Source organism: Heloderma suspectum, chromosome 4 (genome assembly GCF_057233095.1).
Source record: "Heloderma suspectum isolate Gila_16-S chromosome 4, 16-S_ref, whole genome shotgun sequence".
In the NCBI taxonomy this organism is placed as follows: Eukaryota; Metazoa; Chordata; class Lepidosauria; order Squamata; family Helodermatidae; genus Heloderma; species Heloderma suspectum.
In genome coordinates, this window is record NC_139461.1 from 238,105,398 (window position 1) to 238,132,789 (window position 27,392).

The 27,392-nt window shown below is 44.9% G+C and overlaps 2 protein-coding genes across 6 annotated transcripts in view; both read right to left on the reverse strand.

Moving 5' to 3' along the window:
* Positions 1 to 3,778: 3,778 nt before the first annotated feature.
* On the reverse strand, positions 3,779 to 14,977 carry CDC20 (cell division cycle 20). Of its 2 annotated transcripts, none has more exons than XM_084852803.1 (11): positions 14,910 to 14,977; positions 13,187 to 13,406; positions 12,775 to 12,917; positions 11,994 to 12,090; positions 10,562 to 10,690; positions 10,112 to 10,308; positions 9,264 to 9,358; positions 8,862 to 9,093; positions 8,648 to 8,773; positions 8,241 to 8,358; positions 3,779 to 8,011 (listed from the first exon to the last, which is right to left on the reverse strand). In XM_084852803.1, exons 1-11 carry the CDS (start codon positions 14,952 to 14,954, stop codon positions 7,839 to 7,841), a joined length of 1,575 nt encoding a protein of 524 aa, XP_084708929.1. In that variant the 5' UTR covers positions 14,955 to 14,977; the 3' UTR covers positions 3,779 to 7,838. The 2 variants fall into 2 exon arrangements, with proteins under 2 accessions (XP_084708929.1, XP_084708931.1); XM_084852805.1 differs by having other exon boundaries at positions 7,272 to 8,011; positions 14,714 to 14,936.
* Positions 14,978 to 22,370: 7,393 nt separating this feature from the next.
* Positions 22,371 to 27,392, reverse strand: part of MPL (MPL proto-oncogene, thrombopoietin receptor) — a 32,379-nt gene continuing 27,357 nt past the window's right edge. Inside the window, exons 9-12 of one of the 4 annotated variants that reach the window (XM_084852802.1) lie at positions 26,377 to 26,533; positions 26,110 to 26,197; positions 25,823 to 25,916; positions 22,371 to 24,238 (exon numbers count right to left, since the gene is read on the reverse strand). In XM_084852802.1, coding sequence (XP_084708928.1) covers positions 23,804 to 24,238; positions 25,823 to 25,916; positions 26,110 to 26,197; positions 26,377 to 26,533 — 774 coding nt within the window. In that variant the 3' untranslated portion in view covers positions 22,371 to 23,803. Of the gene's footprint in view, positions 24,477 to 25,822; positions 25,917 to 26,109; positions 26,198 to 26,376; positions 26,534 to 27,392 lie in introns of all 4 variants that reach the window. The other 3 variants (XM_084852799.1, XM_084852800.1, XM_084852801.1) reach the window with 3 other exon arrangements.

Here is a 27,392-nt window from a genome sequence, read left to right on the forward strand (position 1 = left end):
CACATCCTGGCTTGCCTACAATGTGTGGTGGAAGGCTTTGGATGACTTCTGCTAGAGAACCCAGGATTTGTGCATTAAATCTTTGCTGATGTCAGTATCTGTGGGGTAGCTTTGCTCAAACGTTCTGTGCAGCATTTGTTTCCTAGTCTCCTGCCTTTCCTCCCTGCTTGTCCAGGCAGCAGAGTGTTTATTCCCCTCTCTGTTTATATGGACGTTCTTTCAGGCCAGCTGCTTTCCTGCCTTGCACTGGCTCCTGTTCTTACCCAAACTCCAACTGCTGAGCAGTATCTTGTTGAGCCTGAAGAGACCCTATTCCTTGGTGCTATCTGTCCATAGCCTGGCTAGGTGCAACTAATGGGACTGCTGCAACTACTGTGCATGATACACAAAATAAGCTTGCAATAGAATGAACTGAGCAAGTCGTTTTAATGGCAGATCCTAGATCTGCCCAGTGTCCTATGCCTAGAGTGCAAAAAGTGGCTATAAGTATACCTTGTTGGGTGTGATAATCCAGGTACTGTAAAATGCCTATGGAACACATGTATTGTTGTAGAGGCTCTCTACCTCAGTGCTAGAAGATGCAACCTGGATTATGTGCCATAAACACTGCTAGGCACACTACTGAAGAGGTTTATCACCCACGATATTTTGATGACACATACATTAGCCTTTTTTTCCCCCAAATATGATAATCCTGTTTTAAAGCCTTTAAGGAAAGTTCATTGTTAGGTTGAAATAGAAGCTTCTGTAACACTACTTAGTATCTTTCTACTGCTGATATCCTGCTGTGTGCTGTCTCCTTCTTCCCAGTCCCCTCAACCCGTTTGAAATACCCTAAACTAATTCTTACGGTAGCCTTCCAAATTTATACAAGTGTTTTGACTTGAGATTTTTTTATGATGCAAGGGATACTTAGGGGTACCATTTGGAAATAATAAAAGATGCTTGTTTGTTCTCCTGTGTATGTCTGTTTTCAGCATCCTTTGCTGTGCATAAATAGATTAACATCTGATCACCAGTCATGCAGGGGTGATGAAAAATTAATGTGACATATTCCAAATGAGATTTTGCCAGTATGGCCTCCTGCTAGAATTGTTTTGCCTTGTCCATTCTAAAATGGTCTCTCAGTTGCGAACCTGGAGTAGTGGTCTTGTGATCAAGAACCATTTGTTCTCATGTATCTCCTGTTGAACAGGCCCCAACAGACAGTGTTTATATTCAACATATAGCCTACCTTACAACAAATGTTTACACAGGGTTAAACTAGGCACAAAATGTAAACAGCTTTGGCTCTATGTCCTTTTGTGGTATTATGTAGAGTAGCTCTGTGTCTCATTAATAGGATATATAGTAGAGTAGCACTGTATATTTTAAATTTGGTTGCTTGCAGCTTTGTGAATGGCTAGGCAACTTCTGGAAGAGCTTTCTGTTTGGACTAGCTGATGGACTATATTGAAGACTTAACTAAGATGCTGTAGGGCTGAGCTATATGTTTGAAACATGAAGAAATCCACAGGAGAAACCTGTTGGACAAGGGGTACAAGCTGCTGTACTCATTACAACTACTATTTCAGGTAACTTCCTCATGACATGTATAACAAGGCTGCATTTGAAAATGACCTAAAACTACTAGCCTGAAGATGTCTGGGCATGGCTTACCCATCCATAGCCATTAATACTAGTTGCTTTATTGACAGCCTGAAGAACAATTCTCCCAGTTTTACAAAAGCTACACTGCTGGTGATTCTTACTACAGGTGACCTGCTATATTTACAGTCTGTTGTAGCCTAAACTACATAAGCTTATCAATATAGTTACACTGAAGTATTTACTTGCTGAGGGGTGGAAAGAAGTGTGTGTACTAAACACTGTGATTTTTCCAGTAGCTTCTGTTGATAAAATTTTTATTTCTTAAAGTTTAGCTTTTATTTTTTTAATACCAGTTTCACGCAGAGGGATGCAACGGCATCAACTTTTTGGGCACTTGTTTTACTAATGTCATTCCTCACTTGACTATTTTACAGGCTTCTTGACTATTAAAAAACACACACACCTAAAGTTTCTCTGAAACTCATGATCAGAACAAAGTGAGCATTATTTAGCCTATTTCCTGTGTTCTGTTATCCTCAGTATTTATTGTTAGACATTACATTGTATTAAAGTAAATGGCTCTAGCTGTATTTGCTTTCTATGCTCTGGTTTGAAATTTGTGTGGTTTTTTTTCCTGAAGAGAACTTAACTGGTGTAGATAGTCTAGATAGAGGTACAGTCCCTAATAGCAATTCAGCACTAAATCCAACTGATTGATGCTCGAATTTCTAATTAAGCTACAGCTGCTTACCAAACTTCTCAATAATAGCAATTCATGTCACAGTTACGTAATATTTTATTTGCATTTGACATCTGTTAACAAGTTAGGAAAAAGACTGTCAGATGGGAGGTGTGCATGCAGCTTCTATAATCTTTTTCTACATCAATAAAAACGTGTTTTGTAAGCTTTATTCCTATTCTGCCACATTACAAGAATACAGTTGAGACAGGAGAGGTATAATTTGTAAGATATAAAAAACAAGTGACATACACCATTCCTAGAGGCTGTGTTTAAATAAGAATGAAGCTGTCAGCTGTACAAAGCAGAGGAGCAGGAATGGGACTAGGGTAGAACAGCCAAAGAAAAAAGTGAGTGGCACACTAGATCCTCTGTACTATAGCTGTTAGAATTCTGCGAGCAGTATGGATTCTAATTTGCACTGAGCAGCATCATTAGTAGTTGTTGTTGCCACCATGCTAAAGCAGTAGTAGCAGCACTCACCAGCAGCTTACTCTTTATTCTATTTCCTTCTCTACTGTAGCAGGAGCTACTACCTTTAGAACAGGAGTAGGCAACCTTTTGGGGCCATGAGCACATTTGGCAATTTAAGAAACTGTCCACAAAATCACTGCCACAGGAATTCAAGGCAGAGGTGGGTCAGCTTCAACACACTGAAGAATCCCTTTGAACCCACAGTTTTCAGCACTAACAGAATCTATTTCACAGTGATTCCAGCTACGAGTAAGAAAATGTGTTATTTGAAAGAAAAAAAAGTGAGAGGGGTAGAGCACCTTTGTGAGTGCCAAGGAAGGTGTCCAGGGGCATAGTGGTGTCAGTGGGCACCACGTTGCCGACCCCTGCTCTAGAATGAGAGAGTCATTCTTCAGCAAATATACTCTATTCTAGTTTTCTATATATAAAAAGTATAAGAAGTAAACATCTGCCTTGAACAGCAAGATATTTTAATGTTTTAATTGCTGGCCCAATTTATCTAGAAGAGTGGAACTGAGAGACAGCAATACAGTGATTTCACAACCATTGAAGACTCATTACTTTACCTACTATTTTATTTACAGCATTTGTATACTGCTCCCCATCTAAAACAGATTCCAGAGCAGTGAACATAAGAGGTACAGTAGTAAAGATAAAAGATTAGAACACCATATTAAAATTATTAAAACAGAATGCCAATAAAAACTGGCTAATCATTTAAGGAATGCTTCCTCGAACAGAACTGTTTTCAGGAGGCACCAGAAGCAACACAGTGTTGGCACCTGCCTGACCTCCAAGGGCAGGGAGTGCCAAAGAAAGGAGGCCACCACACTGAAGACTCTTCTCCAGGTGGGCTCCATTTGGGCCATAGGTCCATGCAGAACCACCAGGAGCATATTTCAATAATGGGACAGGTGTTAAGAGGTCATGCTGCTGGCAGCCTTTCTAGCAAGCCAGAAGGTGGAACACAATTGATTTTAAATTCTATTTTATGCTATGTCAGAGGAAGTCATTATCCCTATATTACTCCTTTGTTACAGTGGAAGCAGGGAAGTTAGCAGCAAAGTACAATTCTCTACCACAAAGCAGCTTGTTTTATGGCACAGTCTTCTGCAACTCTATACAAAATGTAATCTTTTTGATCTGGCTGGAGCAGGGGTGGGCGACATGCTTCCATTAAAGGCCACCTGTGTGGCCCACCACAGATGCCCTAGCCTCCCATTCTTCTCCCCCGCGCCCCACGATGCCAGTACCTGTCACCAATATTACAATCCATACCACTGCTAAAGTAGAGTTAGAGAGACCCACTGTGGATTTTCACAAGATCTCACATAGCTTGATTAGTCAAGCATAGCTACAAGCCATACTTTTCATCTCCAAACAGAATCTTCCCTCTACAGGTTTGAAGGCTATAAAAAAGGAAGGGATTGTTATAGGATCAACTTCCTTGACATACATTATAGCAAACAAAAACAGGCATTAACAGCTATTATATAGCATGAAATCCCTAGTATTCTAAATCCACATTAGTCGGGTGAACAAGATTAGAGGTTGTGTCACTTGTATGAGACCAGTTAATCAGTTTTGATCCATTCTAACTAAGATGTGACCTTTCTTTTATATTTCCAAGTATAAGTGTGGGCACAGAATCCAGTTTCTTGTTGCTGCTGTTATTTATCCACTTCCTCACCTGTACCCTACTTTTGAACTCAAAGACTTAACACTTAATTCAACACAAGTATATTTCAGCAGCATGAAGTTAATGAACAGCTTAAGAACACAAATTCCTTTACATGAATTTGACAAGTTATCAGCTTTAATATAGTTTAAGCAGGTACAACTTTTGACTCTTGCCCTCAGAATGTTAACCGCCATTGAAAAGGAACATGGGACCTGCAGTAAGCTGGTCAATTCTGTGGATATCTTGATCACTTTCATTGCAGCAGAGTGAAGACTTGCGGGTGGGGAACTAAAGGCAGACAGACAACTAAAAATGCAGTCTGGTTCAGCTCTGACAAGAGTGTGTCAGTTTCAGGGCAATTTTGTATACAACTTCCTGCTTCCCAGTCAAGTTCATGTAGAAGCAGTGATCAAACATTTGTGGCAGGATTGAATAGCCAACGGTTATGTTGAACTAGCCAGCTGTAAGGTCCATTCCCAACACAATGTATATGCCAATAAAAAGGCCCAACTGCAGCACAAGTCAGAGCTCTGTTATAAAGAGGAAAGCCATTTTTAATAAATTCACACAAAATGCTAAGCACCTAGGGCAGATGGAGTAACTTTTTAACAGTGCTGGAGATGCACTGGAAGTTTGGAGCCATTGGGAGCTGCTTAGATCCTAAAGAAGTTGAGCCAGAGCGCCACCCAGTATCTCAGAATTAGAAGGAACTATAGAGGTAATCTGCAAGTGATTGGCACTCACTGAATTTAGCTTGTTTATATCCAGATTTGCTCCCTGCTGGCAGCATCATCTCCTGAGCTGAGGTCTACTCAGGGGACTTTGTGGGAGACTTTGGCCCTTTCTCCCTGCAGCCCCTTGTGTGTTCTGAAAACCTGGGTTAGGTGACCTTCTGGAAGAGTATGGGAAGGGGAGCTGGAGAGGGAATTCAGCAAGAGTCCCTCCCTCTTCAGCAGGATTCCTCCACAAGATCAAAATACTTCTGTGGACAGAAGATGCCATCCCTTCTAAGGAAGGCAAAGTCTGGATTCAACCTTATTCCTTCCAAAACAAGATAGTACAGGACATTCTGACTTACAAATTCCCTGAGAGTCATCCACTGCTCCTAAACATTTTTGCTCATGGAAGATTTAGGCTACATCCCAATGTAAATTTACCTGGAAGTTTAACACGTTGAGATTTATGTTGGAGTTGACATGGGTAGGATTACACCATTAGAGAAAAAGGTGACATGAAAGGAAGGCTGTCCCTGCTGCCTCCATGCTTCCTGCTATTCTAGTTAAACAGCACAGGCTTCCTGCTGTCTCACACATGTGCATACATTGCAAAAAGTCTTCGCTGCTTTGCTGTTAATATGGTTTAAGTAATCACCTTTGGCCTGGAAAATGGTATGCAAGAAAACCAAACAGCACTGCCAGCTTGATCCTTTGCAAACCTAGGTGCCCCTAACCCCATTGGCTTTAGTAGACTCGGGGCACATACGTCTGCACAGAGATATCAGACTATAAGCTTAACACGCAGTAAGATGGTCTGCAAATATTGCCATTTAAAAATTATTCTTGTGGACAAGAACATTTGATTATAACTTTGTGGGAACAATGTTATAGCACTAAACATTTAAACAAGAACAGTACCTAGAAAGGGAGTAAACAGGCATACCCACACTCCTTCAGGTAGGACTGAGTAAGACCAGTATTACCTGTCTCTCCACTTCCTCAGAAGAGGGGGCCCTGATCAAGGTATCAGACAGGTAAGGATGAGCTTGAAAGCCTGATATGTTCAATGATGAGCCCCTTAGTCCAGAACTTTCACCCTATGTGGCTAGCCCAAAGGGCAAGACCCAGTTGATACTGCTACCCCTTATAAGTAAATTGTAGGAAATTGTGATGAGCTGATTCAGAAAGGAATGTGCAGGTACAAATTTAGAGGCACAGCTAGAATGGAACCTCCATTTTGAAACCGCAGAATAGAAAATCTGCGGAGTTCTAGAAATACAGGAATGACTTCTCTGTACTACAAGTACCTGAATACAGCAAGGATAGAGACTTTTCCTTTCTGATAGACTTCAAATATCTGCTTCTCCAGAGCTACATGGAGAGAGAGGGGAGACTAGGAAACTGAGTTGAGGCACTGCTAGAGTTTTAGATAGTATTCCAAATAAATAGGCTCCCAGACCCAGAGACTTGAGGTCAAGTCCCAGACTGTGGCAAAGTGATGATACCGGTCTCCTGTTTGGGTAAGGGCACCGCCAGGATGAGACATCACTTGGGGCTTTTCGGAATACCTTAGCCTGGCTGTGCATCCCCCACATGTAGGTGCATTAAGAGGGTGTTAATAATCTTACAGGGCTCAGCACGCAATGTAGAATGATGCAGAGCACCTGAAAATCACAATCTGAAGTACTCCTGTGCCATTCCCAGTAAATAATACAAGCCAATTCCCAAGCCTAGCAATTTATCTGTCTCACAAGGGGGCAGAAAAGGGGGGCATGGAAGACAGAGAATAGCAACTCTTGTAGGAAAAGCACCTCTTTCCCTGTTTAAACTGCCATGTTACTCTTTTTTTCATCTTCCTTCAGATCTGTTCCAAGGGGCAGACCTAGCAAATAAACCCCTTCCAAACCCTGGAGGCAGGAGGCCCTAGGGAGAAAGTGGGTGGCATGTCCTAGCCCAGCCCTTCGACTAAAGGGGCTGGGCTGCATTAAAAAGATCCTGCCTCCTACTGGGTGGAGCACAGCCCAGGGCCTGAGCCACTTGAGCACCGCGAGAATTACACTACACTTCAGATGTAGTTGGAGAGTGCATGTTACTTTATTATATTCACATCTGTGGCACACATCATCAGTTGACTTCCTGTCCAAAGCTCATTTTTTTGCCTTGCTCCTTAATCCCTAGGGGAGTTTCTCTCATGACTGCACCCACAGGCCTTCTTGAAGCCCAACTTCCTTGTGTGTCCTATTAGACTTATTTTTAACAGCATTTCAAATAAGCATAATTTTTAAAGCCGCACAAGACAGAGATGTAGGTACTTGTTCATTTCAGCAGACTACCAGCTGTAGGCTGAGCTACAAGTTTGTCTCAGAGAGCATTTGAAATGCTAAATTCAAGATGGACACTCTGGTCTTAACTTTTCATCAACTGTTGTTGGTTTATTTATGTTTTATTACATTGTATACAGCCCAAGTCCTTGCAGATAACCAGCATAAATTAAATGCACTTTCTCCTATCATGTTGTAAGTCATACCCTAACCTCAACCCATATACCAACACCATTTCTAGATGGAGAGTGAAATATTTATTAATTGGTTAAAATTCTGTACATGAAGCAATAGATTGGGGGAGGGCTAGGCCAGGCTCAGCGGATGCCTTGATGGATAATGCTGCTCTTGCTGCCACTCTCTTTCTCCTTCTTACGAGCTGGGTCAAGCTCAAAGCAGCGCCAAAGTCTTAATGTTTCATCTGCTGCTGCTGATGCCACTGTAGACCCATCTGGACTCATTGTCAGGCTTAGCACTCTAGCAGTATGACCTGGGAGAAGGATATTAAATAAATAAGCACGCACACACACTTTTTCTATAGGATCCCTGCAGACAATTGAAGGAATAATAGATGGCTGTAATCAACAGTGCAAAACCCTTTGTAGTGAGGTTTAATCAGGCACCTTTTTTTGCCCAAGGAAGGCAGCAGCACCACCACCACCAACATGTACATTTGGTGAATCTAGCCCTTGAATTATTTCTACACCTCCTGAACTCACCTTTCAGCTCAGTAACCTTGGACATAGATGGGTATTTCCACACCACAAGCTGGTTCTGGGCAAAGCCATGGCCAGAAACAAGTTCTTTGTAATTTGTGGACCAAAGTACTGCACACACCTGTTAAACACAAGAGACAACTTACATTAAATAGAGCAGCACCCGCCCAGCAACTTTCTACACCTGCTCATGTAGAAACATTGCAGCAGTATGTTAGAGCAGGGATGGGCAGAAGGTAAATCCCAGATATTTCAGAATTCCTCTCCCAGAAACCCCAGTCAGCATGGGTCACAGTCAGGAATGCTAAGTCCCAAACATCTCGAAATCTATTTTCTGCCCACACCTGTCTTAAGAGTATCCAGTGTTGATGTGTTCCTTGCCATCCTTTGACAGCACTGGCTGAACCTACCTGGGACTGTGCATCCACTGCATTAAGGCAAGTACCAGAGCACACATTCCATATCCTGATGTGCCGGTCACTTGTTCCACCTCCTGTTGCCAGCACATTGGACTGCCATGGACTCCAAGCCACTGCCTAGAGGAAAGAGGTGCAATAGTATGTCACCCTTTCTTGTTGTCAGCAACATGGCGTGTGCTGTTTACATACACACCACCCTGCTCACCTTAACAGCTCCCTGATGTTGCGTGAAGGTCTGTACAGGACGAGTTGACCCACTGTCCCCTTGGACAGTTGGCCAGATATTTACCAGGTTGTCATTTCCCCCACTGGCTAGGTAACGGCCATCAGGTGCCCACTTGAGTCCACACACTTCTTGTGTATGGCCAGCAAGTGTTGCCACATGGTGCTCTGCCACACGAACGTCATGGTGATGGATGTGGCCAGTCCGTGACCCACTGTAAGAGAGAGAACATTAGTATGACCCTCCGTAAGCCAAAGGTTCCAGGAGGCCAGGGGTATCCAAACTCCCTTCCCCTGCCAACAGATCTTCTGAGGAAATCCTCCTGCCTCTTCCCAGTACTCCTAGCAAGTAATGCTCAACAGATCCCTCACCTAGGGATCTTACCTGGACAGGATGTAGTTGTTCCAACTCAAGGAGCTCACACGGGATGAATGACTGACCATGTTTCGGAGACGCTTCTTCTGCTGGATGTCCCATAACTAGAACCATCATAAGCAAAGAATAAGTACACCCAACCTTGCTAACCCCTACTGTGTTCTGGGAATATTACCATGGGGATGAAGGGACTATATGAAGACTGTCCCACACATCCCTAACCCAGGCGCATGCAGAAGGTACATCTGGATCTACTGGTAGATCTCTGGCTGATTTGCAGTAGATCAGCAAGAGTTTCCAACTCTCAATTGTTTAACAATTGCAGCAACAAAATGACAATCTTCCCCCCAGATTATATTATTGAAATGAAGAAAGCTGGGGGCGGCAAGATTAGATTTTTGTGTTGAAAGACTGGGAGCTCAGAACTCTTTAATTATACGCCTTTTCCACCAGTTGGTGGATCTCAGGATTCTAGTAAAAACAAAATAGATTCTGCAAGTCCGAAGCCTCCCCACCCCTACTCAAATCCACTTAAAGTCAGTTGGATGTACCAGAAGGAAGAGAGAATCAAGCCACAGCCAGGATGGCTATCAAGGAGACCAGCTGAAACCCTGAACATACTCTTAAAACCTGAACATACCCACACATCACTTGCCTCCATACTCTGCACTGGCTGGAAAGCACTGAGGCACCTACTGGAAGTCCTCACCCAAAAGGAGCCCTTACATAACTTCTGTTAGAGCTCATAAGGATCTATGCTTACATTGCTCCCAATCCCTCCCTGTCTCACTGCCAAGGCATCAGGTCACCAATAAATAATCCCCAGAGCCCATTAAACGTAGCCTCACTCCTCTTACCTGGACCTCTGTGTTACTTGTGCCAATAGCAAGGTAATTTCCCTCTTTGATCCATGACACAGAGGAGATGTAATCATCTGGGTGTTCCATCTGCATGAGCTGGATTATTTCTCGGGAATCATAGTTCCAGAGATACACCGTTTTATCCAGAGCCACAGCCAAGAAGTTGAGGGAGCTCCAGTCAATGAGGTTCAGATCTAAATGATGAGAGATGCAATATCCAGTGCCTTTCCCCCTGCACCCAACCCCTCATAGTTCGGAAACCACAGCCAAGTCATTTAAAGCCTAACAACCTCTCCCTGCCCCTCCGCAATGGCCATGTCTAATGCAGTAAGGAGACACAACTCCTCCAAAGCAAAAACCGACAGGCACCCTAGGAAATACAAGCATCTTTACGTTCTTGCAACAAGGTCGCAGCGGAGCTGGAACCCCATGCCTTTGGTTGCTTACAGTAGTCATTGCGAATGTCTGGGGCATCCAGAATCCGGTCTGGCATGGAGGCTATGTATCTGCCATTCTTCCGAGTGGAGCCTGGTGTACTCTTCTGGCTGTAGAGCACTTTGAGATTGTTCTGGTATCCTGGGGAAGATAGTTACCATGATTACTAGTCCAAGCCAAGGTCAGCCAAGTCAGTGCCTTTCTTTGCTTCCACTCTAGTTGAAATAGATCTAGCTTCTTCACCTCAGTCACCTCAGCTACCCCCCACATTAAGGGCTTCAACCAGATCTGCCAAAACACCAAGCAATTAAGGGCAAGTGGACACCTCACGTTCCTGTTGTAGGCACATCGGGCTTGAATCAAGTTGGGAGAAAAGCTTCCCCCTCACAAGCTGTGCCTTTAAGTCCAGCTATAAACTAAACTGCCATCTCCAATAAGGCTGTAGCCCTATGCACACTTATCCAGGACTCCATTCCATTGAGTTCTATGGGACTTGCTTCCAAGCAAGCTTGTCCAGCATTGCACTACATACAAAGAGGTCAAGCTTGTTTTTTTGTTTGAAAAATAGAATAAAAATTGGTCCAAGGAGACCCTCCCCGAGAAGGGAGGGTGGAACCTTCGGGAAGGTTGTAGAGAAGGGGGGGTTGAGCCTCTTTCAGCCTAAGAGCCAAATTTCATTTCAGATAAGTTCTTGGGGGCCATATTCCAGTGGTTGTTGTTGTTCAGTCATTCAGTCGTGTCCGACTCTTCGTGACCCCATGGACCGTAGCACGCCAGGCCTTCCTGTCCTGCGCTCTCTCCCGGAGCGTGCTCAAGTTCATGTTCATGGCCAAATACCCCAAATACCAGCATATTTTAGCTTAAAGCTCTTGCTTCCAGTAACTTGGCCTTAGGTATTTTAACCTTTCAGAACGAAGAAAAAGCCACACAAATGCCAGGAAACCACCAACTAATCAGTGATCAGAGGCAAGGGGATGGGGCAAGGGGTACAGCCATCCAGATCTGGCACCTGGGCCTGAGATTCTGCACCCCTAGTGTAAAGGCGCAAAAACATTTCACCAAAGAAATGTTTCGCATAACCCTGAACAGCCACTTGAACAAAAAACAAGCTTGTTTTACTGCTTAAGATAGTTACGAGACGCCTACAGGCCGGAGGTATCAAAGATTCACTTGACTACCACCCAAGGCATCATTTCCCTGGATCAAATCCCACTTGACATCGTAGCACAGAAGGCCAGGGATGCCATCCACGTGAGCTAGATCATCATGAACCACTAATGTGACAATACCAGTTTAGACACCTCGCGTCTTCAACAATCTTAAGCCGTACATACCTTTATGGGAGTTTCATCTAAAAGGGATGCATTTTCAAGTATATTGTCTATCTAGCATACACCTCACTTTCCAACTAACCTTGTGTTAAATTAGCACAACACAGACCTACCTTCAGGGGCATTCTGGGGCTTTCCACTCAGCCGCAGGATTTTTGCCTCCTCTACGTCAAAGCCATTAAGATTCATTGCCCAGGCCTTCTGATGTTCCTTGAAGGAAAAAAAGCACCACAAGAGATCAGTGATAGTTTTCCCTATGGGACAGAGAGTTCAGCAGCTGCAAGCCTCTGAGACCAGACAGTGACTGAATCAGAACTGAAGCATCTGCATGGCCATCTAATTCAGCATCACAACTCATCCACACAAGCCAGCGTACCATAAGCAGGGAGCAGGTGTAGATCTAATGTTTGTAGAACAGATGGGTCAAGCCATATACTGTAGGATATTTCTATAATTGCAAACACACAACAAGCTAGGGATATAGACTTCCATAGAATGATAGGGTTGGAAAGGGCCAACCCCCTGCGCAATGCAGGAAGCCTGATTCCCAGGCGGTCTCCCATCCAAGTACTAACCAGGGCTGACCCTGCTTAACTTATGAGATCAGATGAGATCAGGTGCATCCAGCCATTTGCTCGTCTATATGTATTGACCAATTTGATTTTGTAGCCAGCATGGGCAAAGGGCTTGCATATTAGTCACCAATCTTCAGAAGCATATGGTACAAGGATCAAAGTCTCCATTTAAAGCTACAAAGTCTATTGTCAAGAAGTTTGACTTGCTGGTCCTTAGATCTCAAAACCATTTCCTGTGTCACTTCTGTATGGCAGGCGTAAGAGTAATTGGTCTTGAACAAAAGAGCTTGAAGACCACACATACAAGCTCACTCCTCACCTTCTTGGTAGGCGTCTCATCAGAAGAATCATCTTTGGTCAAGAGGAAGTTGGCCACATCCATTTGCATAGCACTACGATTGGGAATGTATCTATCCCCTCCGGTTTTGTTTGGAGTGTTTTGTGCTTTGGAACCCGACTTTCCTGCATAACAGAGGTAGAGCAAAACCCATTGCACCTCCTTAATTTATACCCCCTGGGATAGATCATGCTAGACTCAGAGTAAGGAGTGGGTTCTTTTGTTGCTATTCCATTGTCCCACTGAGTGATGTGGTAGCCCTGCCACTCCTCAAATCTAATTGGAGAAAGACAACAGGACAAGGAAATGGCACTTGCTAGTTTCTGGGTTCAGTCCACAGCCTTAGCCACTCAACTGACGTGTACTTGCCCCCTGAATACAATATGGATCTTACCTGGCGTTTTGGAAGGGGTCTTGCTGGTGCTATGGGGCCTGTTAGCTGGCTTCATAGGTGAAGGAGCTGTTGTGTCCGAGACAGATCCAGTGCTGCCAACAGCAGCCTCCTTGGCTTTGCGCTGCCATCGTGCAGGAGGCACATTGGGTATAGGGGCATCCAGTTTCAACAGCCCATGCAAATCACTCTCAAACAGGAACTGTGCCATAGGGATGGGGTGCTGCATGGATAAAGCCAGGAAAGGGAATTAGAGACATTAGTCCACAGATAAGGAAAAATAGTAAACAGAGGGGATCCAAGATATATCTGCATCCTCAGTAAGACCGTGTATACACAGGTACATGTCTGTTCTCACCTTTCAGAGTCAGTCCTGAGATGGCACAGCTGAGTCTGAGCTGTGCCATTTCAGATTAGATGGGCGCTCATGTGACTGATTGCACTTCCACACAAACACAATTCCCTGCGCACAGGAAGCCATCACACAGAAAGTACTAGACACACACACCCATTTCTTCTCCAACATTTAGGGTGCACTCCTACGCATGTTTAGACAGAGAAAAGTCCTACAACTCCCAGCATTCCCCAGCTGGCTAAACCTGCATAGGATTGCACCCTTAGTTTTCTATGTGTAAGGGACTCCCCCTACCCTTTATGCAACATCCATGGGAGCCCCTACCTGCAGTTTCAAGTCCTACCACCCAAACACAGGTTTGGCACCTCAGTGACTGCTACTTAACAAGAACTGTAGTAATTTCCAAAGAGTAGCCATGTCAAGTCTATTGCAGCAGAAGCAACATCATCTTGTGGCACCTTAAAGACTAGCAACTTTATTCTGAAATAAACTTTTGTGAACTGTAGTCTACTTCATCAGATGCCTGGAGCAATAAGAGTTCTACAACAGTTTAATTCTATTGCTAGAGGCTTGAATTGGGATAATGGATTTTTATTGTACTTCATGTGTTAATTGACTTATATAGTGCCAGGATGTTTGTGTTACCAGCAACAACTGCAGTGTAAGATACCACTATTAATAATGTGATTAAATGCAGAAAGTTAATTACCTTCCAACCTCACTGTTTACAGTTCTTGCCCCACCTGGCTCTATGTACTACATAAAAACCTGAATCTTTCCATAATACTCCATGCATCTGCTGAACTGGACTACAGTCTGCAAAAGCTTAGGCCATGGTGAATGTACCGATCTTTAAGGTGCTTTTAAGAGCCTTGCCATAAGACCTTTAGCAAGAATTAGGTTTCTTTGTACTTGACAGCCTCCCATCCAGTTTTGAGATATCATGCACTACTTTTATTAATTGACCAGTTATTGCAAGGGTGGGTAATTTGTGGCCCTCCAAGTATTTTGGCCTACAACTCCCACTAGCCCTCGCTATAGGTTATGCCAGCTGGAGCTGATGGGAGTCCTGGGCCAAAACATCTGGAGGCCCACAAGTTGCCCACCCTTGTGCTACTACAACTGGATTTTATTTTGCTTCTTAGCAGCTATGCGTTCTCGCTATAGTCTCTGACCTGGCCGGGGGGTGGGGGCGCTACCTCGTGCACCACTCAGCTGGTATCTGACGACGGCCGTGGAGAGCCACACCCCAGGGTACGTTGCAGGGATTGAGAGAAGGCCCCCGAGGACGTGAGATGGGGAAACCCTCGCGGCTTAATGGAGGAGCATCAGGAAGCCCCAAAGCCCAACTCTAGGGAACTCGCTACTCACCGTTCCTCTTGCTCTAGCTGCAACTCTGGCGGCCCCTTCCGCCATTCAGGATTTAAACTCGCCTCTTTGATCAGCTATTGGTCATTTCGAACAAAACGGCCGCTCGGTGCCGGGGCGGTCCGCCCGCCCTCTTCCCGCTCATTGGCTCTCGTACGATAAGCGGCGTGGCTTTACTCTCGGGAAGTTCCGGAGGAGCCGTGGGTAAAACCGGGCTGGTCCCCTGTGATTGACGCTGCTGTGACTGAGGGCGAGGCAGAGGAGAAAGGACGCTTGCCCGGGGGCGTTTCCATGGCGCCTGGCCCCGCGGTTAAGACAGTTCCCGAGCGAGGCTTGGAAGCGCGGATTAGATGGCTCAGCGTGCGGAGGATTACTGAGGAGTCAGACTGGGCGGCGTGTGAAACTCGCCTCGTGCTCCACCCGCGCTTGGGCGGCTGCGCAATGCACCTCTAGAGAGGTGTGGGCCGCGCCACCCTCCAAAAATAGTGCTTGCCCAAGCCACTGTTTATGGAACCCGTCCAGGGGCTGGGGCTCTAGGCAGCCTTCCCTAAACTGGTGCCCTCTAGTGCAGCCTTCCCCAAAGTGGTGCCTTCCAGAAGGTGTTGGACTACAATTCCCAGCATCCCCCACCCAGGGAATGAAGAATGGTATTATGGCACCATGGTTTGCATTTATTTCCTATGTTGAAGCTCTTAAAATTTACGAGAAAATTCCAACCAACTACAGTTGGTTATATTTTCTTCTGATTAATACACACGCACAAAATGACATACACTTGCACATGCTCTTTTTATATGTTGCATAACTTGTATTCTTTACTTTAGTTGGGTATTGTGCTCCTACTTAGGATGTTTTACTATAGATGTTCCTTAAGCATTTCAGTTGTAGACTAAGATTTGTAAAACTGAATTCCTTTATTTCTTCAGTGATTTATTTATTATATACTTTTTGTTGCCTTTATTTTGTTAACTTCATTTTCAAATAAAATTTCATGGGAAAAAGGAAGGCTGCCATAATGGGATGTGTTTTGGATGGAGCCTCCCCCCTTCTCATACATACAGGGACATTTTGAAACGATCGCTTTTTCCCATTGTTGTTGTCGTTCAGTCGTGTCCGACTCTTCGTGACCCCATGGATCATAGCACGCCAGGCCTTCCTGCCCTGCACTCTCTCCCGGAGCGTGCTCAAGTCCATATTCATTGCATCAGTGATGCTGTCTAGCCATCTCATCCTCTGCCGTCCCTGTCTCCTTTTGCCTTCAGTCTTTCCCAGCATCAGGGTCTTTTCCAGAGAGTTTTCGCATTGGGTGGCCAAAATATTTGAGCTTCAGCTTCAGTATCTCTCCTTCCAATGAGCACTCAGGGTTGATTTCCTTTAGGACTGACTGATTTGACCTCCTTGCAGTGCAGGGGACTCGTAAGAGTCTTCTCCAGCACCACAGTTCGAAAGCATCAATATTATTAATTAATTAATATCTCACCTTTTTTCCTCCTACAAGGAACCCAAGGTGGCTTACATGATGCTCCTCTCCATTTTATCCTCACAACAACCCTGTGAGCTAGGTTAGACTGAGAGTTAGTGACAGACCCAAAGTTACCTGGTGAGCTTCATAGCCAAATGGGGACTAGAACCCAGATCTCCCAGGTCTCAGTTCAACAGACACTGCACCACACTGGCTGTCATGTCTCTCTCCCCACCCGCCATTTTAACCCCCCAGGAGCCTAATAGAGATCAAGGACAGGCTGCAACTCTCAAGAAGAACTAACAGACCATTTTCCCATGGTGGGAGTTGGGGAAAAGAGTTACAGCCTCAGTTAGTACACCCCTAACCCAGGCGTGTGCTACTTGTAGCCCTCCAGATGTTTTGGCCTACAATTCCCATCAGCCATAGCCAACATAGCTATAGTGAAGGGCCACAAGTTGCTCACCCCAGCAAATGCAAGACAGGGAGCTGCAAGCAGGCTATTAACCATACCTATCCAAGTTTTCCTTCAGCGAAGGAGATCGTTACCATGTCGTGGTGCTGGACCTTGAGCACCTCAATGACATCATGAGCTAAACCGTGAAGGGACACCCAAGACGGGAAGGTCATGGCAGAGAGGTCAGACTAAATACGATCCCTGGGGAAGGAAATGGCAACCCACCCCAGTATTCTTGCCATGAAAACTAAATGGATCAGTACAACCAGAGATATGTCGGTATACCATCAGAAGATGGGACTCCCAGGTCGGAAGATGGTCAAAATGCTACTGGGGAGGAACAGAGGATAAGTTCAACTAGCCCCAGATGTGATGACGCAGCTAGCTCAAAGCCGAAAGGACGGCTAGCAGCCGATGGTGCTGGTGGTGAACGATGAAGCCAATGTTCTGAAGATCAACACGCCATAGGAACCTGGAATGTAAGATCTATGAGCCAGGGCAAATTGGATGTGGTTATTGGGGAGATGTCAAGATTAAATATAGACATTTGGGGTGTCAGTGAACTGAAATGGACTGGAATGGGCCACTTCACATCAAATGACCACCAGATCTACTACTGTGGACAAGAGGACCACAGAAGAAATGGAGTAGCCTTCATAATTAATAATAAAGTGGCTAAAGCAGAGCTTGGATACAATCCAAAAAATGACAGAATGATCTCAATTCGAATTCAGGGTAAGCCATTTAACATCACAGTGATCCAAACATACGCCCCAACCACAGATGCTGAAGAAGCAGAAGTAGATCAGTTCTATGAGGACCTGCAGCACCTACTGGATAGCACGCCAAACAAAGATGTTATTTTCATTACAGGAGACTGGAATGCTAAAGTGGGTAGTCAAACGACACCTGGAATTACAGGCAAGCATGGTCTGGGAGAACAAAATGAAGCAGGACATAGGCTGATAGAATTTTGTCGAGACAACTCACTCTGCATAACAAACACTCTCTTCCAACAACCTAAGAGATGACTTTATACATGGACTTCACCAGACGGTCGACACCGAAATCAGATTTACTACATCCTTTGTAGCCAAAGGTGGCGGACATCTATGCAGTCGGTAAAAACAAGACCTGGGATTGTAGTTCAGATCACGAACTTCTTATTGCACAATTTAGAATCAGACTAAAGAGAATAGGGAAGACCCACAGATCAGTTAGATATGAGCTCACTAATATTCCTCATGAATATGCAGTGGAGGTGAAGAATAGATTTAAGGGACTAGATTTAGTAGATAGGGTCCCGGAAGAACAATGGACAGAAGTTCGCAACATTGTTCAGGAGGCAGCAACAAAAAACGTCCTAAAGAAAAAGAAAACCAAGAAGGCAAGATGGCTGTCTGCTGAGACACTGGAAGCAGCCCAAGAAAGAAGGAAAGCAAAAGGCAACAGTGATAGGGGGAGATATGCCCAATTAAATGCAAAATTCCAGAGGTTAGCCAGAAGAGATCAGGAATTATTTTTAAACAAGCAATGCGAAGAAGCAGAAGAAGATAATAGAATAGGAAGGACAAGAGACCTCTTCCAGAAAATTAGAAACATCGGAGGTAAATTCCAGGCAAAAATGGGTATGATCAAAAACAAAGATGGCAAGGACCTCACAGAAGCAGAAGAGATCAAGAAAAGGTGGCAAGAATATACGGAAGATCTGTATAGGAAGGATAATAATATCGCGGATAGATTTGACGGTGTGGTCAGTGAGCTAGAGCCAGACATCCTGAAGAGTGAGGTTGAGTGGGCCTTAAGAAGCATTGCTAATAACAAGTAGGAGATGACGGTATCCCAGCGGAACTGTTTAAAATCTTGCCAGATGATGCTGTCAAGGTGATGCATGCCATATGCCAGCAAATTTGGAAAACACAAGAATGGCCAACAGATTGGAAAAAATCAACTTATATCACCATACCAAAAAAGGGAAGCAGCAAAGAACGTTCAAACTATCGAACAGTGGCACTGATTTCACATGCCAGTAATGTAATGCTCAAGATCTTGCAAGGTAGACTCCAGCAATTCATGGAATGAGAATTGCCATATGTACAAGCTGGATTTAGAAAAGGCAGAGGAACTAGAGACCAAATTGCCAATATCCGCTGGATAATGGAGAAAGCCAGGGAGTTTCAGAAAAACATCTATTTGTGTTTTATTGACTATTCTAAAGCCTTTGACTGTGTGGATCATAACAAATTGTGGCAAGTTATTGGTGGTATGGGGATACCAAGTTATCTTGTCTGCCTCCTGAGGAATCTGTATAACGACCAAGTAGCAACAGTAAGAACAGACCACGGAACAACGGACTGGTTTAAGATTGGAAAAGGAGTATGGCAGGGTTGTATACTCTCACCCTACCTATTCAACCTGTACGCAGAACACATCATGCAACGTGCTGGGCTTGATGAAGCTGAGGCTGGAGTTAAAATCGCTGGAAGAAACATTAACAATCTCTGATATGCAGATGATACCACTTTGATGGCTGAAAGTGAGGAGGAGCTGAGGAACCTCATGATGAAGGTGAAAGAAGAAAGTGCAAAAGCTGGGTTGCAGTTAAACCTAAAAAAAACCCAAAGATTATGGCAACCAGCTTGATTGATAACTGGCAAATAGAGGGAGAAAATGTGGAGGCAGTGACAGACTTTGTCTTTCTAGGTGCAAAGATTACTGCAGATGCTGACTGCAGCCAGGAAATCAGAAGGCGCTTGCTTCTTGGGAAGACAGCAATGACAGATCTTGATAAAATAGTTAAGAGCAGAGACATCACACTGACAACAAAGGTCCGCATAGTTAAAGCAGTGGTATTCCCTGTAGTAACCGATGGCTGTGAGAGTTGGACCATAAGGAGGCTGAGCAAAGGAAGATCGATGCTTTTGAACTGTGGTGCTGGAGGAAAATTCTGAGAGTGCCTTGGACTGCAAGAAGATCAAACCAGTCCATACTCCAGGAAATAAAGCCAGACTGCTCACTTGAGTGAGTGATCTTAAAGGCAAAACTGAAGTACTTTGGCCACATCATGAGAAGACAGGGTACCCTGGAGAAGATGTTGATGCTAGGGAAAGTGGAAGGCAAAAGAAAGAGGGGCCGACCAAGGGCAAGATGGATGGATGATATTCTGGAGGTGACAGACTTGACCTTGGGGAGCTGGGGGTGGTGACGGCCAACAGGAAGCTCTGGCATGGGCTGGTCCATGAAGTCACAAAGAGTCGGAAGTGACTGACCGAATAAACAACAAAATCCAAGTTTTCAGCAGCTCCATTACTCATGAATCTGCTTATTATTCATTCCCTCTGTGGAAGTGAGGGCTAAATGTAATGCTTCGCCTCAGGGCTTCTAAAATGCAATTGCATTCAAAGGTGAAAAGATGGTCCCATTCCTGGAAGACTGCTACCTTACATATCCTTTCAGCCACAGCCTGGAAACACAACTCTTGCAACATCAAGGGCCTCTCTACACCAGCCTGAAATCCTGCATTTAAAATGGGCCTTTCTGCTTCTGTTTTAAATGCAGGATCACGATGACTCCCTTTTACACGTGCTTCCTTTCCCCCCTCCCCTTTCCCCCTCCTTTCCCCCACATTTGAGTCTTCCATTATCTTTCATTGATTTCGCTCCTCTTCTTGCCGCTTTTCCTCTTTTCACAATGGGAACTCAAGCAGAACACAAGGCGGCAATTTGATAGCTCATTATCTGTGATCTATTTTAAAATGGAACAAAGGGCATTTAGTGCAGGAGATGCCTTGGATAATCACAGTGTCATGTAAAGAGCCCACAAACTTCCATGAAGGAGCAATCTCAATTGCAGGATAAAATCTCTGTGTGAAGAAAGCCCAGGCCTCACCCTTGGGATCTCATGCCCTACCTTGTAAGTGCTGCAACTTGTTTGGAAACCCAGGGAATGATGGCATGCTGCCTTCTTGGGCTCAATAAACTGTTTGTCTAAGCCATCAGGACAGTTGATTTTAACAGCACTAATCCCAGAAGTGCAATAAAGTCATTTTGAGCATTAGCGCTACAGTTAATTGCTGGGGATGGATTAAGTTCTTCAGCTTTGCACTAAACTACTCTTGACAGTGAGTTTGGAGGTAGGAAAATATTGGCCTGGATAGATTATTTCCAGAATATTGGGCCAAAGATGACTTGCAGGTTTGAGACAGAGAAGCCAACAGTTTTTGTAACTAGATTTTTAGACCTCAACTCCCATCAGCCCCAGCCAGCCCAGGCAATGGTAAGAGACTGTGGGAGTTGTGGTCCAAAAGATCTGGATGGCATTAGGTTGCTTACCCCTGTCTTAAGGCATTGTGTGCTGCAATCCTATACATGCCTACTCAGAAGGCAACTCCACTGAGTTCAATGGGACTTACTCCAACTTAGGTGTATATATGACTGCAACTTCACAACTGGTTTTATGGAATCATAGAATAGTCGGGTTGGAAGGGGCCTACAAGACCATCGAGTCCAACCCACTGCTCAGTGCAGGAATCCAAGCCTTTATTCAGCTTCCAAGCTCCAGTTCCCTGAATTTTCCCAGGACTAGGGAATGGCTAGGATATAGGACAGACTGGATTATTTTTGGCGCACACATGTATGTAATAAGTTTGCAGTCCCATAAAGTCAGCCTACTCCAGCCCATGGATCTTTATTGTGATCACGAGTGTGACCACCAACATAAGTTGTACAAGGCTACGTACAGGGAAGAGCTATGAACAAATACTATATAGAGCAGAAGTTTTGACGGCAGAACCGTAAAGCCAATCTCATTTTAACAAGCATTTGAGAAATAGATCCCTATGAAAGGCCCTTTTCCCCTATCCCAGCCTGAATGCTTGTGCAAAACTCTCTATTTCCTGCTTCTGGGTTTTTTCTCTTTCTATTCCTGCTCCCTCCCAGAGGGAGCAATCCTATCAGGATCAGTGGTTGCCCCCGAATCCGGGACAACTGCCTATCCAGTGCAGGGCGGGAGGAGTGGTGAGGAGCAGATGTCCTCCGTGCTCCCACTGCCCTGCTTTCGCAGCTAGACAGCAGATTTCGGCTGTCTAGCCGTGGGACCTTGGAGTGTGGGAAGGAGCAGCCGGACAACACATAGGAAGTGTCATACCAGCATTTCCGACCTCGCCCCGGGGGATGCCCTGTTTTCCCCACTCTGTGCTGCTCTTCCAAGCATGGGGCGTGGGGCCGATCCGAGCTGCCTACGAGGCGGCACAGGAGGGGGTGGAGGTCTTTTCTCTGGGAACTGATCAATCCAATGGCTGTCCAGCCGCTGGCTAGCAGCCATAGGATTCCCCCCTTAGTATTTTTAATAGTACATGTAATCCTGTAAACATTTTGCAAAAAATTAATTCCAAGTATTTCTGGGATAAGTCCAATAGGGTGATTCGCAATGCTTACCCTGTGTTTGTTATTTGATTATACCGAATGTACCATGCATTCTTCTAACTAATATCTGGCATCACAGAATTCCATTTACCTCTAAAATAAGGACCACACAGGCAAAAATCTTGGAAGCCATTGGTTTACTACAATTGCCTCAAATTCGACTCCTTATCTTCCTGGACTCCAAGCAGTTCTAACTGTAGGCAGAGAGTGCATTACACTCTGCACAGCATCATCTCCACTATCCAAGCTGGCATCTGGATCAGAAGCTATTGAAATAAAGCCTGCAGGCAAGAGTACTATTAAAACAGCAGTTGTCATGCCGTTTTTTCCCCACGGGGTGAGCCTGGCTTCCTCCCACTATGTAAAAGAAACACCAGCAATTCCAGCACTGATTCACCTTTAAGGTTTGCCCCCTCTTGTTTTAGGGAGGCTGCTCACATGTACATTGGCAAAGCAATCCTAACCCTCTTGGACAGCCTTCCAAGGGGGGTTAGGGTGTAGTGGAAGTACCCATCTTCTGGTGGGGCCTCTGGTACGGCCACAGAAATCTTTGCAGGTGTAGGAGTACTGCTGGTGATGTTTCCACCAGCAATAGGCCTGTAAATGACATGTCATACACCACCCCCTTAGGATTACTGTTATTCATTTAAACTATCTTGATGTTTTCAAACAAAATCAGTTTCAAAAGACTTGCAAAACCACTCTGGGGACAGAAGGAGCTGTCTTTGTGACAGGACAAGTTCCAGCCAATCAGTGCTGTAAAGCTGGCTTGTACTGCACAACCAGTTTTCTTTTGAATTTGATCTTGGAGAGAGATTAACAGACCACCATGAGTGAACTTCCACAGAAGCTGCACTACTGAAGTAACATCACAGTTGTATGCACTAGCAGTGGTGTTGATGCAAGTAATTATAGTGATTCCTCAGCTGGAGGTAATAGTCATGGTTAGTGAGATTTAAAATGAGGTTAAGGTGGAACAGAGAGGTATGTGTGATCTGCAAAGGAGTGATGAGTCTTTTGTTAAGCATTGGCAGTCACGCTCACAAGCTGCTATTTGCAATCTTGTCTCACTCACATATGTTTATTGCATGCTTATCTGCCTGTAGATATGCCCTAATGATAAAATAATTTACTGCTGCAATTTATTTGCTTATCATGCCTCTCCCAAAACATCCCATGCAGCTAGATAGTTTGGCCTATTCCATGCTGGGGAAAGCTTCAATGGGTTTGTTACATGTGTCTCTGGCTGTCAAGATATAACGCCAATGGAAATAGAGAAATCAGTAGGGTAGATAGCTTCTCACGAAGTGCACTGCATTTGGAGATTTATGATAGACTTTGGTTACCAAGTGCCACGTGGGCATACCTGTGGGTAGAGAGCCCTATTCAGTTTGCACTTCATCCCTTAGTCTAATGTGATCAGCTATTAAGGACAGTGAGTGCACAGGAAAGGCAAAACAGCTGCTCTGGCTCTGCAACTCAGAATTGCCATAATGCAGACATCCGCAGAACCTAACCATCTCCCTTGCTGCTAGTCAGTAGTGAGCACGCACAGTCAGCCCATCAGCAGGTAAGACTGGTTTGATATGTGTGTGGCAGGTGTGGGCTGATCCCTAGAAGCTTCCCATCTTTCCTCTTTTGTCTCAGGGGCTGAGAATGGTGTGACAAACAAAGTGAAAGAACTTAGTTGGACCTTAGGGTGTGAAATTATTTGTGGATCATATTCCAAAGAGAGTGGGAGGGGGTCACACCCATCATCTGTGCCATCAAAATACTCATTTTCATGATGGCTCCTTTGGGGTCTGCTAGGACACAGCACCATGTAGTGCTGGTGGGAAGAAGGCTGGCTATCCCATTCCACCTGCTCCACTGAAACAGTATCTAGGAGAGGGCCATAGCCTGGGCTTTCCAGTGGCATCTCAGGCAGCACTTCCAGCAGGCAAGTCAAAGGCGTGTCTTCCAAAGTCTTGTTGCAGAAGAAAGCATTCGTCTAGAAAATGGGGGGAAAGCAGCATCAGATACACAGAAGGGCCACTCCCACCTACACTGTGTGTGTGCATGCATGTGTGCACATCCTCTCTGTGTGCATGTTACACTCAGATAACAAACTTAATCTCTGGAGACAGGAGACGGATTGGATTTCCTGGAGTTGGTAGTCAGAAGCAACAGTAGAATGGGGCTTTTTTTAAAATAACAAGAAGGCAGCATGGTGAGCGCTCTGCTGAAAGCTGTAAGAGAAATAACATACATGTCCATCTAACTGAAGGCTCCTGTTTGGTGCTTCCAGACAGAAGGCTCATAGCACTACCAAGAAGTAGGCACTGTGGAGCACTCCCGTCTTTTTTTTCCTTAATGGTTTTTCCGTGTCTGGAAGCACCCTTCGTCACTGTCAAAGATGGCATCCTGGCTGGCTGTACTCTGACTGGGTATGATATTAATAACCATTCTTAAACCTGTTTAGGATCATTACAGTAAAATAATACTGCCTCCCAATCTTCCACCATGACAACGTACACACATCACAGTACGGAATAAGAATGGCCACTGGAAAGCTACGTAAGAATGGCTCTGCTTATATCACTCTTGAACCCTTGCAAATTTGAAGCAGACTCATATAACGAGGCAGCACTCCCATCAAAACTATGCTGGAGGGAGAAAAACTGTTGGAAATATTGCAACCTTGTCTGCAAGTTACTTGAAGGGGGCAGTGTTACGGTTAGTTCATGGGAATTTTGACCACAACTAGCCTTAGGATTTCTATAGCCTACAGTTTCCTGTGATCTCTTCCTTTTGCTTCTCCTCTTCCGCCCCTGCCCCCCCCCCCTGGCTGGGTGCACGTGTGTTTGCTCTCTTGCTCCTACCTGTGTAATGGAACACAAAATGGACTGAACAAACTTTTAAAAAGTTCTATGCTGTACCTGCATTGTATATGCAAGAATATATGTAAGTAAAGCTGTTTGTTTTCTTCCACTGAAGAAGGGTGTAGCCTCTCCTTTATTGTGTGAAGTTACCCTGTGTGCATGTGGGACTGGTAAACGCTCATTCTGTTTTGCCTTTTTGTTTTTTTCTCTGCTAATTGCCTTTGTAACAGGAGGCATCATTACCAAGTAATCCTATCAAAAATGAGTGAGGAACATCAAGCCCAAAGGCCAAATTTGGCCCATCTGGGATCCCAGTCCAGCCCTCCAGAGTTTCCCAGATGGCCATGCCCTTTCCCCTAATCACCAATCATTTGGTGGTTTACTAGCTTTTGTACAGTTTTTTTTCACCATTCTAAAATGCTGAGATGCATTTCCTAAGGCTTAATTGCTAGCAGTAAGAGAATTAAGATTAAATATGGTGGATTTTCTGTATTTTTGGCCCTCCCCCCTTTGCCTTTGGCACTGCCCACAACTGGAATGTGGCCCCCAAGAGCTTCTCCAAAATTTAATTCAGCACTCAAGCTGAAAAAGGATATCCATTCCTGGAGGAACCCCCCCCCCCCCTTGATCTCATGCTTTAAAAAGAAAATATCTGTCCTCTTACCCATGAACTGTACCAATAGTAGTGTTGGTATGGAAGAGGGAAGACTCACCTGCTGCTGCTGGTGCTTGCCATTGTCTTCAAGGAATCCATCCAGGACATGGTGAAGATCTGGAATGGGCGGCCAGAGCTTTTGTTTCACACTGCTTAACAATGAAATGTGGATTGTGACACCAGGGAACCCAAATGATCTCAAAACATAGGTGTGGCTCTCTGTGATATGAGCTTTGCTCCATAAGAGGAACAAATCAGCCTCTATCACAGAACAGCACACTGTGTGTGGCTTTTTGCTGAATGCTAAAGGTAGGCTTTGCATTAGTTGCACTGGGGTTCAGTTACCTGTAAATGGAAAGGCAGGTGCAGCCCAGCCCCAGCACAAGTCCTGCACAGAGCAGCAGTGCAACTGCCACGTTCAAGATGGTTGAACCTAGGGCAGAAACACAAGGCCAGGTTGCTATGCCAGCTCTTCTCTGAACAAATGTCCATCTAGAACTCGGCACTAGTTATCACATCATTTGTCAGCTGCCTCCTCCCCACACCTGGCCACACCATCCCTTCTTTAATCCAGTCTAACATTTCTGTTCCTGTATGGAGGGTCTCTCTTACCTGCACCAAGTGGGATTTCAATGCACACACGTTCCGACCAGGCACTCCACCCCCCTCGGAACTTCTGTCCATCTGGCTGAGTACGCAGCTGAAGGCAGTAGTGACCCCCAGTGGCTAGGTGGATGTCACTGTTGTTTGAATACTGCACCTGCAGAGTCTGCCCAGAGAATTGCCCTATCAGGTGCAGTCTGCTGGATAGATTCCTGTGATTCACATCCTGAAACTAGGACAGAGTCCTGGGTATCACTGTGCTGTCTAGCTCAGAGACTGGAGGCTGCTTTCGTTCTGTATGAGGCAGGGCCCAAGCTTAATTTCTCTGGGCCTTGTACAAACTTAAGAACAAAATAAGAGCTATCGCGACTTCTTGAGGTAGCGAATGCTTCATTTAACTATGTACTGCGTGAAGAAGTGCTTCCTTTTATCTGTCCTGAATCTCCCACCATTTAGCTTCATGGGATGACCCTGGGTTCTAGTATTATGAGAGAGTGAGAAAAGTGTTTCCCTAATGATGTTCTCCACACCATGCATAATTTTGTACACCTCTATCATGCCTTCCCATACTCCCCCACGGGGGTACATTTGGAGCACAGAAACAATGGGTGAAGCAAGAGTTAAACACTCACTCCCCTCACTGCATTTCCACTCTAAATTCCCTTATTGCTGGATCAGACCAAGGGGACATCTAGTCCAGCATTCTGTTCACACAGTGGCCAGCCAGCTGCCTGTGAGAAGCCCACAAGCAGGACATGAGGGCAACATTACATGGGTGGGAGGGTGCTTGTGATGATGATGATGATGATGATGATGATGATAATGATAATGATGCCTCCCTCCGTGTAAAAACCCTGGTCTGTTTTGAAACACTGGAGGATTGACTGAGGTCCTTTAGCTTCTTTAAGTCCCTTCGTTTAAGCTCTTTACATTTCTAGCTGCCTGACTTGTACTTATAACCAGATAAGGCATTATACTGTGTATCTTAATTAAGAATATACTAGTGAAAGATGCCCTTCAGACAT

Bases quoted from the DNA above. Each gene is read 5' to 3' on its own strand.
- CDC20 (XM_084852803.1), bottom strand. From the start codon at position 14,954: ATGGCGGAAGGGGCCGCCAGAGTTGCAGCTAGAGCAAGAGGAACG. The intron at 13,407-14,909 runs GTGAGTAGCGAG...TTATCCATGCAG, and splicing joins CAGCTAGAGCAAGAGGAACG to CACCCCATCCCTATGGCACA. The intron at 9,359-10,111 runs GTAAGAGGAGTG...TGATGGTTCTAG, and splicing joins CAAGTAACACAGAGGTCCAG to TTATGGGACATCCAGCAGAA.